The sequence below is a fragment of the Gossypium hirsutum genome, chromosome D02 (genome assembly GCF_007990345.1).
Source record: "Gossypium hirsutum isolate 1008001.06 chromosome D02, Gossypium_hirsutum_v2.1, whole genome shotgun sequence".
Lineage (NCBI taxonomy): Eukaryota > Viridiplantae > Streptophyta > Magnoliopsida > Malvales > Malvaceae > Gossypium > Gossypium hirsutum.
The window spans coordinates 32,522,448-32,534,129 of NC_053438.1; the positions used below are offsets into that span (position 1 = coordinate 32,522,448).

The 11,682-nt window shown below is 34.5% G+C and overlaps 1 protein-coding gene across 2 annotated transcripts; it reads right to left on the reverse strand.

Moving 5' to 3' along the window:
• Window positions 1-954: 954 nt before the first annotated feature.
• LOC107910598 (pumilio homolog 5) lies at window positions 955-10,882 on the reverse strand. Of its 2 annotated transcripts, XM_016838486.2 has the most exons (11): window positions 10,623-10,881; window positions 9,414-9,469; window positions 7,892-8,578; window positions 4,887-6,301; window positions 4,651-4,792; window positions 4,432-4,539; window positions 3,383-3,595; window positions 3,160-3,270; window positions 2,439-2,633; window positions 1,690-1,861; window positions 955-1,202 (listed from the first exon to the last, which is right to left on the reverse strand). In XM_016838486.2, exons 3-11 carry the CDS (start codon window positions 8,540-8,542, stop codon window positions 1,174-1,176), a joined length of 3,036 nt encoding a protein of 1,011 aa, XP_016693975.2. In that variant the 5' UTR covers window positions 8,543-8,578; window positions 9,414-9,469; window positions 10,623-10,881; the 3' UTR covers window positions 955-1,173. The 2 variants fall into 2 exon arrangements, with proteins under 2 accessions (XP_016693975.2, XP_016693973.2); XM_016838484.2 differs by lacking the exon at window positions 9,414-9,469 and having other exon boundaries at window positions 10,623-10,882.
• Between the last annotated feature and the right edge of the window lie 800 nt (window positions 10,883-11,682).

Genomic DNA, 11,682 nt, shown 5'->3' on the forward strand with positions numbered 1-11,682 from the left:
TCAGTTAGGGAAGGAGATGCTAACATCCAGTTATCTCTTCTAAAGCAGTGAAAAACACTAATCGATTTGAGTTTAAATTTTTATTTTTTAAGAACATCTTAAAGATTTTTAAGTTTAATATTTACTCATGACAAATATTTAGTAGGGTCAATCTGTGTAAATTTTCATCAAAACATTAATTGATTTTTTATTCTTTTAAATATATTTTAACTTAATGTAGTGCTGTCAAAACTACACCTAATGTCAATTTTAATTTCAAAAAGTTATAAAATAGTTATTAAACTATTCAAAAAATTTCATTCAAGTCACCGGTTGCTAAAATCACTGTTTTATGGTCTTTTTTATTTGCACTAGCTGCACCAATTGAAAGCTCTCATCGTTCTCTTCTACAGTTCTTATTTTTTTATGAAACTTTCTTGAACCTCACTAATCTACAAACAAAAATCCATATAACTTTCTTTTTTAATCTTTGATCATACCGATTATTAAATCACGACTTCAAACCTACTAGCTAGATTTTTAAATGTATAACAACTTAGTAACTTGAATAAAAATTTGTTATTAATTCAATGATTTAATTTCAAAATAATTTAATGACCGCTTTTTGAGATTAAATGTTCAAAATGATAAGATGTTAACTTCGTATAGTTCACCCAAAATTTGGTGGACAATTAAGTGAATTGCTTTTCTAATGTTGATTTCTAAAATAAATTCAGTATTGGGCTACTGGTTTTAACCGTTTCAGTCCAAGGAAAAGTTAACCCATTAGAGATTTGAATTAAATAAATAAACAATTAATTGATTTACTGGTATGGACTTTGAAACAAATCTCAATCCCAAAAAATCTTATAAGCCCAAGAGCTTTAGCAAGAAAGACGAGCACACGCAGATATACACATGCATTACTCGTTCACTAGAAAACATAAATATATGATGAAAACCTGCAAGCATTTGTCAAGCTAAATTTCAATCAATTTCCAAGCAATCACTGCAAGCTTTTTAAGTTGTTTGATTCTATACATAGATATACATAAACACGGTTTAAAACATACAGTAACACATTTATTCCCCAACTTTTAACTATTTATCTAGCAGGCCTGGAACAGTTCCAGGCTGTCGTCTTCCCTAAGAATGATGAACAGTTTTCCCAAGTCGCGCATACTCGAAAGACTGCTAATGCCCCGAGGCTGAGGCATCGCTTTCTGCATTGAGCAATCAAGTATAAACCATCCTTACTTCAAGTTTCTATAAAATCAGGAAAATACTAAAAGCAGAGCAAAGACAAAAGACCGGGTTTATTTTAGCAATAAAAAAAACACCTTATCTTATTCTTAGCCGATATTTCCCTTAGAATCCTCATAGCATACCAGTAAATGACAATTTCTCTAAACCTGCTTTTAACAGACATAAAAAAAGTATTTTCCAACAATCCTGTACTTTTTCTTTTCGTTTTTCAGGCTAAATGGAAGGTGTTTGTTTTTTGGTACAAATGTTCCCACAAAGTAATATGAATTAACAATAATGCACACGACATGTGACATGCAGCAGTCCATTGTTTATATCAATACTTCATCATGTAACCAAATAAACAAGAGAACAATCTACTTTTCATCATGTAAAAAAAAAATTATTATAATTTCTTCTCAAATGATCTTAAAATTTATGTCAATGAATAGAAAATTAACGCACCTTCACCAAGCAGTTGCTCAAACCTAGCAGCAATGTGTTTCCCGTAAGTATATTTCTTCAAAGCATTAAGATGAACTCTTACACGATCCAGTAATAGTTCCCGTTGTCTATCATTGCTTACTTCAAGAACCTTTTGGACCACATAATTTGCAAATTGGTCCTTCATCATAGTCTAACAAAGAAAAGTCAGAACATAGTACTACGAGAAAAAGATATGTTCAATTTGCAAAATAATACATTTATAAAACATCACAAAACTAGTAACAATCCCTGAATCTTCATGCTCGTCAAGGCATCATAATCTCTACAGTTGGTCAGTAAAGTTTCACATTAGGGACAAACTAAAGGAAAAGAAAGTAAAGATGCCGAATTCCAAGTTTAGTACATTTTCGTTTGGGGCAAAGAGAACTGTGACAGTAGAACACCAGAACAAAAGTATTTGGATATCTCACTCGCACCATATAAACAGTCAGGTTCCCTCGATGATTCATAATTTAAGCAATGCATTATATCCAAACCCAGCTATTCATTTATCATACGAAATTGGTTAGATCTTCAGAATTATATAAAGGTGAAAGCAATAAGGTTTAAACTGAACAAAGAAAATGGATGAAGTTGGAAAAACTGAGAAAATAATGGTCAATCACTTAAAAAGAAAAAACCCCAATAAGAAAAGAGTTCTAGATCTTGTCGAAAACTAAAGCTAACAGTGATAATTGGTTGCAATAAATGCTTTTTACTCAACTTACCAATAAAGAGTCATTTTCATCAGACTGTCCGATTATCTCCTCAACCAAATGCTCTCGTTCAGCACCATCACCATACTCCAAGCACTTCTCAACAACATTTGATGCATATTTATGTTGACTCATTTGTACAATTTTCCCAGTCAACTTGCTAATAATGTGGCTCCTTTCATGCGGCTTTCCCCTCTCCAAAACATGCTGCAAGTAGTAAAATCCAACAGATTGATTTCAATCGAGATATCAGAAATTAAGGTGAGTGGGAAAGTACTAAAGAAAAATAATTAAGAACCAATAAAGAGGCCTTGATTTGATTTTCCCTATAGTCAATATTATCAAATAAGGATAGATTTGCACTACCACCAATTTCCACAGCATATACAACCAATATATCAGCCACGGAAAATGGAAACTAACAAAAGAAACTAAAAGTGAAAAAGGAATAAGAAAACATTAGCAGATATGTCATAAGCCTATGTTTCTCCAAATCTTCATCTTTTGGAATACCATGTGAGACACCCAAGTTGTATACATACCCATATCGACAAACCCAAGTCCTAGTAACTTAGCTGTTCGCATTCCTAGACGGCAGATCAACGAATTGGCAAAACAAATAAGCTGTTCTAAGCTCTCTAAAGACGATGCTTTTTTTGAGAAGCAAATAGTGTTCATAGAAGTTATCCAATTAGCCATCAATAAAACTGACAATCAGAAGGTAAAAGCAAACCTGGGTAACATAATTTCCATACTGATCTTGAGAAAGGTCGTAAGCAGCATCCAAAATTTCATCAATGATGCACTTACTTTGCAGTTTGTTTGAACAATGCTCCAAAACTCTCTATCACAAATCCAGAATAATAGCAAATGATAAGAACATGGATTAAAGGGAATATAAAATAAGACTTCTTATGTTCAGCCCTCTTGTAGGGACCAACAAAATGTAATATTACCTGAATGACACGACAACCATAGGGATGAGTAGAAAGGGTGGCAACTTGACCACGAAATGCCGAAATAATAAACCCAATTCTATCAGTAGGGATACACTCTATACACTTTTGTATGACGTGATTCCCATTTTGATCACGTACACATTTCATAACATGACCATCAAGCTCCTGAACAAGTCGGGTTTTTTTATCCAGATCAATCACTTCCAACGCCTGGAAAAACAAATTTCACATAAAGAATCTCAGGAAACCACACTAAATTGATGAAGAAATGCTTTGTCATAATCCATGACTGAAACCAATTTTAAAATATAAATACCTTTCACAAAAGAGATAGAAACTGAAAAACATGACAGCAACTATTTACCACTTTTATACAGTTCAAGAGATGCTCATCCATTTTATGACCCGAAGGCCCAATATCAGCTAGGGTACATCAAACAATAAAATAATAACTAATGTCCACATACATGTATAAATACATAAATATGTCAGAATATATTTTTATGTGCATATCTATGAGAATAACCAGTTATTAGTCCAACATAATGATCATATCAACAAATTTATATGATCATATAATACAACGACCGGATGCAGATGGACATTCTTCAAGAAAAGAAGCTAAGATCTCATTACTGGGGACATGATCATATCATTGTCATTCTAAGAAAGTAAATAACAATTTATGGCCTTGTTGAGAGTCCTGCCGTTGTAAGGCTCTACTGTTCAATACATGGATATTTGAATAGCTTATGAAAGAACATATGGCTCAAAAAGGGCACAGCAATCCTTGACTCTCACTGAAATTACATAAAAACAAATTAAAGATTGCATATATTTATATACAAGTCCAAGCTAAGAAGATGAATACCGGTAATTTTTTTTTAAAAATGATTTAAACTAATCATAACATTTGATGATAGTATTTGTTTCAATCATTCTTTCTTTTCTGGGGTCAAATTTTTAAAATGATAAAAGTGAGTCATCCACAGAAATATTCAAGCCACACCACTGTGAATATCATACTTATAAAAGGTTCCATATACCTTCTGTATCACACGACAACCATACATTTGCAGACTAAAGTTTAACATATTTCCAACCAGTTGATCAGCAAGTTCATTTCGCTGCTCGCAACTCCCATGCTCAAAGAACTGCCACACAGCAGCAAAATTCAGCTATCCGAAAATGTTATTCAAATTGCTTACAATTCCCACTAAAAGTAAATTACTTGAAGCATTCATAAAACACATTTAAAACCATACCTTTTGAATGACGTAATTACCAAAAACATCAGTCATTAATCTTGAAGCATGCGGAAGGACTTCTTTGTAAACAGACTCCTTGTCCTCAATACAGCAATGCTCCAGCTTCTGCTGGATAAATCGACTCCCATGTTGATCAACACTGAAGTCAAACAGGTATTAAATTATTTCTCCCGCTAGCAATAATGATCACATTATATATAGAGAATGAAAACAAACTTGATAGAGAAAACTGCCTGAATTCAACTATACGACCAAATATATCAGAGAGCTCAAATTTTCGGGCATTGCTGGATTTCAGTTCTTCAAGAAAGGAATGCCTTTTGGAGTCCTCAAAGCTGCTGACTCTCTGTCCTTGCCATGCAGACTGAGGTCCTGCTTTTGGAGGAAATCTAGTTTCATTTCTGCGACCTAGAGGAGTCATTCCACCTACCGGTGATGATGGCATCAGCGGACTAGCAACTGGTGATGTAGGGTATTGGGCAATAACACCCATGCTGTGGTGACCTCCATAAAACCCACCACCAATACTTCCAACTTTCCCAGGATTTGGAATGCTTAGCCTCCCATTAATTGGAGGCTGAACTTTTGGATCTCCAATATAAGCAGCACCACTTGACTCTTTCTGCACAAAAGAATCAATTTGGCCCCCAGAAGCACCAGTTGATGACAAATGACCATGCTGAACAGAAGCACCATATGTGCTGCTAAACGAATTTGGGAGGTATTGCATATGAAGTGGATCGACTAAGGAAGGTGGCAGCACTAATCCATGCTGCCCATAGAAGTGGCCAAGATGCTGTAAATCACTTGTATGTGGAGTGTTTTCCCCAGTTGAAGCACCATAAGTTCGATTATTGAAGCTTGAACCAGAAGCAGTAGAGTCAAATGGCAAAGAAATAGCAGCATGAGAAGGGTATCCGCCCATAAATGGGGGAAGAAATGCAGGATTCATGGGATATCCACCGATATTGTATTGTGAAGCATACAGACCAGATGGCTGAAAATTGGCATAAAGTGGGTTTGCAGAAGTCATATATGGTGCTGCTGTTGCATACATGGGAAGCGTGAGTCCAGAAGAATGCAATAATGGTTGTGATGCCACAGAAGAGAACCTAGAATGGCTATACAGATGGCTCAATCCTTGAGAACTGGCCTGTGCTGGAAGTCCTTGGGCCTGATGTGGAGAAGCTGGTTGAATAGATGAATAATATTCTTGAGGCATATTCCTTCCATGAGACTGCTGTGCTTCTTGTTTTTTCCTCATTCTGGACTCTACAGTGGAAAGTATGACAGACTGTGAAACATCACCAGGGGAATCCGCATCTGACTTAGCATCTTTCACATTTGTATCATTTTTTGAAGATGTTGATAATCTAACCACCTGTTCAGGACATTGCGAGCTCTGAATAGAGGTCTCTGAAGAATCCTTGTGGGGTATCAAACTAATAGCATGAGCATCCAGGGCATTTGTATCCATGCAAGCATCAGAAGAACCCACGATCGATTCAGGTACTTTTGAAGAAGAGTTAATGGAAGAAAAATTTGACGACATGGCATTAACATCATGATCTATTGGTTCATCTGCTGTGGTGATGCCTGATGAACGTGACTGACTATACACAGGTGAAGGGGTGCGGGGGAAGTCTTCCTACACATTAGCCAAGAAAAAAAGCAGAACATCAATATAAGGCGACACAACTAAAAAATATCCAAACGCAAAAATGCCTAAAGCTACTTAATAAACACAATGGCAATAATATCAATACATGTAAATTCCGCGTCAGACAGCTTTGAATTGAACTTCATAGGAACACCATGGCTACAAAGGGTAGATTTATAAGAGGTTGAAGTCTGAATGTGATCCTTCATCTGTTTCTACTCTACTATTTTATTTCTTTATCCCAGTTCCAATGATTTTAATCCATATACTCCTATTAAAAGCCAATTTAAGAATAATTGATGATGATTTTAATATATTTGCCTTTTAACTTATATGATGTGCCACTCTGGTGAGAAAGAAGCAGCTGCTAAGATACATTGCAGCACTGTAGAATAAATGAGAGGCAGCAGTATATCAGAACACCTGAGTCATTTAAATTGTTTGTGACTTTGCTTTCTCAGCCTCTGTGCAAACACACAGGCAAGAATATAGGGCTGCATGTAGTTTTCTTTGTAACATTTGAGAAGGAAAATGTTGAAATATTTTAAATTGGCATCATTCTACAGAGTCTATCTATCCAACTGCTGATGTGCAGTGCATTAAAAGAGAAAAAAAAAACAACACAACAAACGAGACATCATTTGTTTCCTGGGTTATCTTATGCCAATTATCTCTTATAACAATGTGGTTATGAAACTAGTTTGATGTGAAAAAAGCAACTACAGCAGTCTTAAAAGTAGCTTGACTTGGGTTCAAGCGTCCAATGTGGATGTATCTAAGGAATACATATATGAGAAAACTTATTTAAAAATATCACAAAAATATATGAATATATTATTATGTAAAAAAATACTGCCATTAAAAAACATTTTTGCTTAAATTCAAATATTTTATTTACTGTTAATATTAAATATGTGTTTTAGTCAACCTTAAATCCTTGATATTAGATTTTATATGATCAATTACTAGTCCAAAATATCAAAGGCCTAAGGCCCTTATTTTTCTTATTGACCCAGAGAATATTAGTTGTTTCTTCCTTTATTTCCTCCTTTTCTGTTTTCTTCTTTTCTTCCTTTTCCTTTTCCTTCTTTTTCTTTATTTTTTTCTTTCTCCTCCTACCCCTCTTATTTCTATGTTCTCTCTAAACTCATGCTACAGCAGCACCCAAAAAACCCAGAATTTGGCAGTGGACTTCCGCGCTTGTCGCCAATCTCAAACGACTGGCATCAGATTTTCACCAAACCCACATATTCCCCTTTATCTCCTCTTTCCATTTCTTCAGTTAGATTTTTGAAGGGAAAAAAAAGAAGAAGAAGAAACCAAGATGATTAGTTTTCACTAGTTCAAGCATCTATATGTTATGTGTACTAGTAGCCCATTGATATCTAAATACTGTATTAGTAGGAGCATGACGGACAATATAATAAATAAAATATTGGACTCTCACCAATAATACTGTACTGGAGAGTTCTTTTTCATCCCCAAAAAGCTTTTGCTTAACTCACCAACATCTCTCTGGAAATGGCGGACATATAATAAATAAATAAATAATAATAAACAGAAAAAAGATAAGAATACCTGTATCAGATCAACCAAACTCTTGTGGCGACCAGGGAAAGATGCTAAGTCTTGTTCAAGCAAAGGCTCATTACTATCTTCTGCCCACTTGTCTAAAGCTTGTATAGGGGATGATCTATCATCCTCAACTTCCTCCTTATGTGTAGTGAGTGAAGTTCGATAAAAAGGTAATGACCCATTGCCACTATCATCCACAGATGTTGCTCTCCAGTTACTACCGAAACCACCAATATGGCGTGCCAAGCGTCGGTTTTCATGTGAAATGAGGGGCGGTGGAAGCCTTGGATTTAAGTTAATGTTGGAGCAATAGTAAGCAAAATAAGCTGGATGAGAACGCAGTTGCTCCTCAGACTCACACTTGTCAATGACACTGCTCAAACTTGCCAGGCTTGAAGTCAGGCTAGTGTTCTTTTGAGCCAAAAGGTTTCCAAGTGCTGTAAATGAACCTTCCATACTTGGTGGAGCACTCCCACTTCGATTTGGCACTGTATCTGTTTGATCTCCACGGATTTTTTGTCCTTTCAAAAGCATTGTCAACTCCTCTACTTCCATATCATTCAATTGTGAATCAAATACTAGAGCATCCTTTGAAGAGCGCCACTTTGTAGCCCCATTACTTTCTATCATTCGCATCGGGCTCTCAGTTGCCATGTTCTATGGAGAAAGATCATCAAAGACTTCGTTTTCCTAATAACAGTAAGAATCACATTATTCTCTTGGAATGCGCATGGATGCAATGCCTTGTCGCTATTAGAACTCACTGCTAATCATTCACAAGTATGAACATGATGAAAATGGTACCATTTTCATGGTAAAGCATGAGATGTTGCATTTATTGCCAGAAAAAGTGACAAAAACAAGTAATCAAAATGATACCATATGAGCTTAAAGGTTCTGACATAAGTGAGAGATTCAAATATGAATCTAATATATATACAATTCAAGCATTAGCAAATATATGTAAGAACCTTTTAGCAGAAATGAAAAAAATGCTTTTTTTGGTTTCCTTTTGTTCCTACATAGGGTAGGGCTATCAAATTCACAGGCTCCACAATAACACTAGGAAAACAAGTAAATCTAATACTACGTTTGAACTTGAAATTTGAGTCTCAAGTTCTGGGTTGCCCTTAGGGGGAGCAAAAATACTGTATAAAACTATGACCTAATATTTGGAAAACAAGCAAATCTAACTGTTACATTACATTCGCCTAAACCATTGTCTTCAATTCATGCACCCAGACAATAAAAGTACCTCAAACTCTTTCAGGAAAGGCACACGACCAGTGCACCTACAACCTTTCTTTTTTGGGTTAAACCCATAAAATATAAGAATATAAAATCAACAAAAAAAATTAAGAAAATTATCAAAGTTTTTAATCAATTCAATGCTGATTATCTGTGATGTGAGAATTACACAACTTTTTTTTTTATTACTCCACTCAACAACTAATCAATCCAAAATACTGAACATTTAGAGGATAAGTAGTATCTTTCAAATAAACAATTAAATACTTTTATATACCTGCACATCTAAGAAGGTCAGTCTTCAAGTACGTTGACAATATTGTCAAAGCGTCACTGTTATGAGACAATTTCACACCAAAAGGACATCCGGCTTAGCACAACACATTTATAGGTTTCTAAATCTCAAATGAGATACAAAAACAGATTTGATCTTCTATGTATATGAGGAAATATGATTAGCTTATATCTATAGGTCATGACTTTAATATAGGATTCATTTAAACACAAACAACTACATAGAAGAAATAAAATTCATAAAATGAGGTTTCCTCGATAACATCAATTGCAGAGAAAGCAAGCTAAGACATTTCAAAACCAGAAAGACTGGAAAAAATTAATAAATATCGATACATGCAACAAGACAAACACACAAATAGACATCAAGAGAAAACATGTGAAAGTCAAAATTAAACTGTTAACTGAAAATTTTGGTCAATCAAGACATGAACTTGAATGATGGATTATGTATTAGAAAAGATACAAACATCAAAGAAAGATGTCAGATGCATAGTACTCTAAGGAGGAAAAAAAAAACTCACATAAGCAGAAAGGTAGGTTTTAGTAATACAGATGAATCATAAGCAAAAGCAAAAAACGTCAACTTCACCAAAGCAAAGGCTGGCATGTAACCATCAACCAGCTTGACTCTTATCCCTTTGGACAACTAAATTTCAGTTCGTCGGCACAAAAACAGTAAATTATTGACCACATTATAATCCATACATGAATTCATTCAACCAAACCAGCTGTTTGGCTCATATAGTTCAGACTTCGGTTCCAAATTCTTCCAGAACTCCATACAGGCATATATGGCTAACAGCTATCGACCAGTATACATATACAGTAGTGATCAATTTGCATTTCAGACCTTAATAAAAACCAACAAAACAGAAAATAAACCCGAGAAAGAGCAAGTCAACCTTCATCAATATTCTTAGCCGTAACACCCGCCAAAGAAACCCTTACTTTATCAACCAAAAAACTCACAGCTACACCCATTTACCTAATGAAACATATCATCCCAGAGCCATATTTAATATAATTAAACAGAACCCATTAATCTTAAAGCAAGAAACTATCTTTTACTCAACAATCGACCAATTCCAGCGACACCGAACAGCCAATAACAATAACCAAACAAGCCCCCCCCCACCCAAAAAAAAAAGAAAAATAGAAGTTAGTGTTACCAAAGTTAAAAGACCCAAACCTTGGGAGTTTGAAACGACAACTCTTCACAAAATCTGTTGGAATCTCAGTAGACTTATGGAAATGCCAACTAAATCCAAAGCCCCATGCTTTAGCAAGAGAGAAAGTTTGTTGCTTTGATTGAGAAAGCAATTTTGTTTTAGAAGAAAGAGAAAGCAAAATCTTTACTTGCAGAGATTGCCTATGTTTTATTTTATCCCAAGGGTTTGAAGTTTTGGACTTCCAATTTTTTTTCTTTTAATAATAATTTGGTAAAGCATAGCGTGAAAAGAAAATTGTAAAAAACAATGAATTATAAAATGTTTACTTAGAGACTCTTGGAAATGACGGAATTGACATTCTGTATTCTCTTCGGGATAAACAACACCAATGGTCCTTAAAACTTTTATTAAAAATACATTTCAATCACTCAACATTCAAAAGTTGCATAATTATCACTAAAGTTATCAAAATATAACACTTATTCGTTAACTTCCGAGGATGAAAAGTCACGTTAAATTAAAGGGTTAATAACCAATTAAGCCCTTGAACTATAACTAAAATATCAATTTGATACTTTTAAAATTTTTCTTAATAATAATTTTTAAAAATTTAAAGGGTAAACTACTTAGATAGTCACCCAACTTTTAACATGTTCCTATTTTGGTCACCGATTTTGTTTTGTTAATTTAGTCACCCCTTTAGATTAATTTTCATTTTTCGTCACTCCGCCATTAAAATGTCTTAGTTGTTAGAGTATGCCCAAAAACTAATCATGATATTATCGTAATCACATACTCGTTTTACCTTATTTATTATATAAGGTATTGTCATTGTTATTTCAGTTTATTTTTCTGTGTATAAATAAATTGGTTAATAATAAAGTCCTGAGAATAATATGATTATTCTTAAAAGGCCCTTAGTCAAGTATTATTGTGGGCTTGGACAATGATAATGCATTAAGACTAATGTGTAGTTGATTGATGACAAAGTGTTATCATTGACATGGAGATATCAAAATCGATACATAAGTATGTATTAGAGAACAACATACTGGACTAACCCGCTATGAGTATGTTTTT

Coding starts and splice junctions, on each gene's coding strand:
- LOC107910598 (XM_016838484.2), bottom strand. CDS start 8,542: ATGGCAACTGAGAGCCCGATGCGAATGATAGAAAGTAATGGGGCTACA. Junction 6,302..7,891: donor GTTTGGTTGATCTGATACAG/GTATTCTTATCT, acceptor GCTAATGTGTAG/GAAGACTTCCCCCGCACCCC. Junction 1,203..1,689: donor TGAGCAACTGCTTGGTGAAG/GTGCGTTAATTT, acceptor TGCTCAATGCAG/AAAGCGATGCCTCAGCCTCG.